Source organism: Sinocyclocheilus rhinocerous, unplaced genomic scaffold, assembly GCF_001515625.1.
Source record: "Sinocyclocheilus rhinocerous isolate Xijiao unplaced genomic scaffold, SAMN03320098_v1.1 scaffold1103, whole genome shotgun sequence".
In the NCBI taxonomy this organism is placed as follows: Eukaryota; Metazoa; Chordata; class Actinopteri; order Cypriniformes; family Cyprinidae; genus Sinocyclocheilus; species Sinocyclocheilus rhinocerous.
Genome location: NW_015641443.1, coordinates 328,307 through 332,444, shown reverse-complemented (window position 1 = coordinate 332,444; position 4,138 = coordinate 328,307). Strand labels below are relative to the sequence as shown.

The 4,138-nt window shown below is 38.9% G+C and overlaps 1 protein-coding gene across 1 annotated transcript in view; it reads right to left on the bottom strand.

Moving 5' to 3' along the window:
- Positions 1–705: 705 nt before the first annotated feature.
- LOC107754942 (D(3) dopamine receptor-like) overlaps positions 706–4,138 on the bottom strand; it is a 26,016-nt gene continuing 22,583 nt past the window's right edge. Inside the window, exon 8 of the mRNA XM_016571587.1 lies at positions 706–902. Within this exon, the coding sequence (XP_016427073.1) occupies positions 706–902 (197 nt within the window). The remainder of the gene's footprint in view (positions 903–4,138) is intronic.

Sequence of the window (4,138 nt, the reverse complement as noted above, 5' to 3'; positions counted from 1 at the left end):
ATGAGGCCTATGCAAAATGGACATAAAGCTTCCATGTATACATTTCAGATGACACCAGGGCTTATGGGATTCAATGCTTTAATTCACAGCACAAAATCATGTTTCATCCATAACAATCATCACCATCTCTTCTCTTTTCTATCCTGATATGCAGTTGGATCACGAAACTTGCCCTTAGGAGGGAGAAACCATTAAAGGCACAACACAGTCTTGGATCTTTTACTGCTTCACGCTCCTCTGGCCCACCTGCTTTATGGTCCCTTTGACAAATCACTAGCCTTTGTAGCCACATAAATAGTTTTCCTTTGCTGTTTTACAGTTTCAGGCAAAACTCAATTCAGTTTCATTCAGTGGTGTGACACATGCAAACACATGATGACCTCAGACTTAGCTCCGCATGCGACAAGATGGTGAGATGGAGAATACGGTCCAGAAGATATTCTAGGCTTTGTTGTTGAGTGTGAAGCACCATCTGGAACTCCAGATTGGTCTGTCGTCTCAAAATGATCTATGGAGTTTGAAGAAGATTCAGACGAACGCTAATCCACCAATTCCAAGTGTAGTGCGCTTTGTAGTGAATTTGAAATCACCTTCAGATTGTTCAAGGTCTTTAATATCCCCCGCATATGGCACTTTGTATCCCAAAATTGAATCCATAATGTCTTGAAGCTGCATTGAGCATTATATGGGAGTATAGCCAATGGTTTAGCAACTCAGGATTTTAATAAAGGCTCTACGGAACTCGATGTTGAACGTGGTGTAGATGACTGGATTTAGAGCGCTGTTGACGTAGCCGAGCCAAGTGAAGGCACTGTAGACCTCAGGAGGAATGTGACAAGCTCTGCAGTGAGTGTTTAGGATGTGGGTCACAAAGAAGGGCAGCCAGCAAATAAGAAAAACCCCTGCAAGACAAAAACCACAAACAATGAATAAACAGGAACACATAACAGCAAAATGTGGCAACATCCATTTTGAAAAGAGCTAAAAGTGCATTTCTTATGTGATGCACAGAAGAAATAAAGCCATGAGGCGTTTTAGATTAACTACTCCTTGAACTTCAACTTCTAAGTGTTTTCTGAAAATTGCAAACTGCTTTGTTGGATTTTAAATAAAAAACAGGTGTTTTTAGCACTCAAAAACCTTGACCACTGGCAAAATAGTCATGTGACAACCCTGACCAATTGACTTTGAACTGAGTCAGCTGAGCCATTCCCTCGATCCAAGACATCTGTCTCCATGAGTGTGATTTAATTTCCTCCTCAATTAAGCAGACATCTCAGATTACCATCAATGTCATTTATCACTTTACAGAAAACTGACTCATGGGTCATCAGTCGACACTAATAGAGCCAAATTGGTTATTTGGTACTTGATGTTGTATAAAACTAGTATGTTGGAGTCTGACTATACTCTGTAGGTGTTGCATGAAGCTATTGGCATTCAGCATCTTAGTTTTTCCCCAGGTGGCTTCTTGTCGCAGTCTGACGAGCTGTAGCACATTCCAGACGCAGACTGAGCTTCACAGAGCGACTCTGAAACCCACTTTCAAAATGTCAGATGAGAAACTAAGTGAATCATTGATTGAAAAAAAATAGTATAGTGGCATGTGTTCGGGTTGAAGTGGGGAGGCATCAGGACACCTGATATGAAAGAAAAACAATTTTGCAATAGTGAAGATAAAAATCACGGAATCAATTGGCTGTAAGCAATCAGCAAGACGATGAATTTCATAAATTACATGTCCCTCCCCATCACCTCTGAGACGTGTGAGAGGGAGGAATATCAGTGTTGAAAATGATGTGCGACAGAGGTCGAGTTAATCAAGTCAGTGAAATTACAAAATAAAATGCTGATAGCTTCACCTGGGATTTGATCACGGGACTTCTTACTCTCAATGTGTCACACCACTAGACTTGTTTATTATTGCTTATTTACAATACTTTTCAAAAGTTTGGGGTCAGTTATTTTTTTAAAGGGATAATTCACCCAAAAATTAAAATTGTCATTGATTACTCACCCTCATGTCGTTCCAAACCCGTAAGATCTCAGTTCATCTTTGGAACACAAATGTGCATGCACATGATTTTTCTGCATGTAAACAATGCATGCATTACACCTTGTTTACATTTAGAGGAAATCATGCACATGCATCGTGATACACTCCAAAATTATTTCACAGTATTCCTGTTTTTACTGTATTTTTAATAAAATAAATGCAGCTTTGGCATAAAGAAACTTCTTTCACAAACAATAAAATATCTTACCGACCCCAAACTTTTTAAAAGTAGCTCTTCTATCGTATCTTTGACCTTCAATTTAATCTAAGTGATTGTTTATTGTAACTTATTATATAATGAATATATGATCTCACCTGGGGCACCAAGGGAAAACAGACAAGTGAGTTTAACCTTGAAAATTATGAATACAAATGGCCTTGGGCCAAAACAAGATAGAATGTAAAGTGAGACAATTTTCAAGTTTGGCGTAAATTAAATGTCGCTTCACTGTGTCACTGTTGTCATGATGCTCAGGGCGACAAATGGAAGTAAAAAACAAAACAAATCAGTATGCAAATAAGTGCAAGAAGCAAGACCAAACACAATGAAGTATGCTAATTTTACAGTGATGCCATTACTGTTGAATGGCAAACGTTCTGACAATGTTAACCAATGGGATTTTCCAACATGATGAAATTACTGCCAGAGGGTTTTAATGTATTTAAGCTGAAATGTATTTGTAGAAAATTGTGAAAAATAAAAAGTAGTAAGATGAATTTCAATAGCTCAGTAATGAGTGAACGTGTATGGTCTCTCTTCACTTTAAAGGGATAGTGCACCTGAAAATGAAAGTTCTGTCATCATTTACTCACCCTCAAGTGGTTTCAACTTGACAGTTGCTGGTCCCCACTGACTTCCATAGTATGAAAAAAATACTATGGAAGTCAATGGGGACCAGAAACTGTTTGGTTGTACACATTGTTCAACATTTCTTCTTTTGTGTTCAGTAGAAGAATGAAAATCATACAGGTTTGTAACAACTTGAGCATGATTAAATATGACAGAATTTTCATTTTTTTTGGGTGAACTGTCTCTTTAAAGGAGAAGCATGTAATTTCTGCACCACTAACCACACCAGAAATGCTAAAATAACGTTTTTTTGTTATAAACCTAGGAATCTAATAATAGAGCCTGTACAAGCAGCACAAGCCTCTCACCCAGAACGATGGCCAACATCTGTGTGGCTTTCTTTTCCTTGGAGTGCATACTTCTACAGCGGACCTGACTGGGACACACCACAGGTGGATGCAGGGTGGTGTGTGTGCGTCCGTTTGACAGCTTCTTCACCTCACAGCTCCTAACTGTCACCTGCTCCTCATCCCCACCCTCCTCTTCCCCATGGTTTGCATCTTGCTCAGTACGAGCAAAGGATGCCTGGCTGATGCTGCAGTAGTTCAGCGTTATCACAGGAGGCAGCAGCGAGTTCTCGGCAGGGGCGGTTTGAGGCCGCTTACGCCACGGGCAGCTGGCGAGGAGCCGCGGACGGATCACCTGCTCCTTGGTTTCCTGAACAGATAGGGAGATGAAACGCAAGCATGCAAACTTCAAGGTGCGCAGAATATCTTTATTCCTGCAAGTATGTCTGTTCTATAATTAATTAGCACAAGGAGGTATGCTGTCCTCATTTCCTCGAATAGAATGATATCGTCTCAAGGACTACTGAGTATTTTTGTTGCAATATGAAGCTGATTTCACACCACCTTACACACTGGACTACTTTTGGATTGCTTTCTTGACTTTGCAATTCCATAAGAAAGGGCAATGAAACCGTAACCCTCTGGCTACTAACTACACATTTGCTGTTTTACCAGCTATATCTTATTAAAATCACTCATGTATAATTTCCAGTAACCTAACCTTCTCATTGGATATAAAGTAGTAATGAGAAATACACTACATTATTGAAAATTAGACTTTTAAAAAGTTATTTAAAAAGCTTTTTGATTTTTAGTCCGAGTAGATAGTGGATTATCTTTCTCAAATCAACAAAATAAACAGCAAAAAAAGTCTTATTTTCCATTAAAAATATTAAAACCTCTTTAAAACAAGAAAAATTGACGTTGGATATTAAAGCTTTTTTT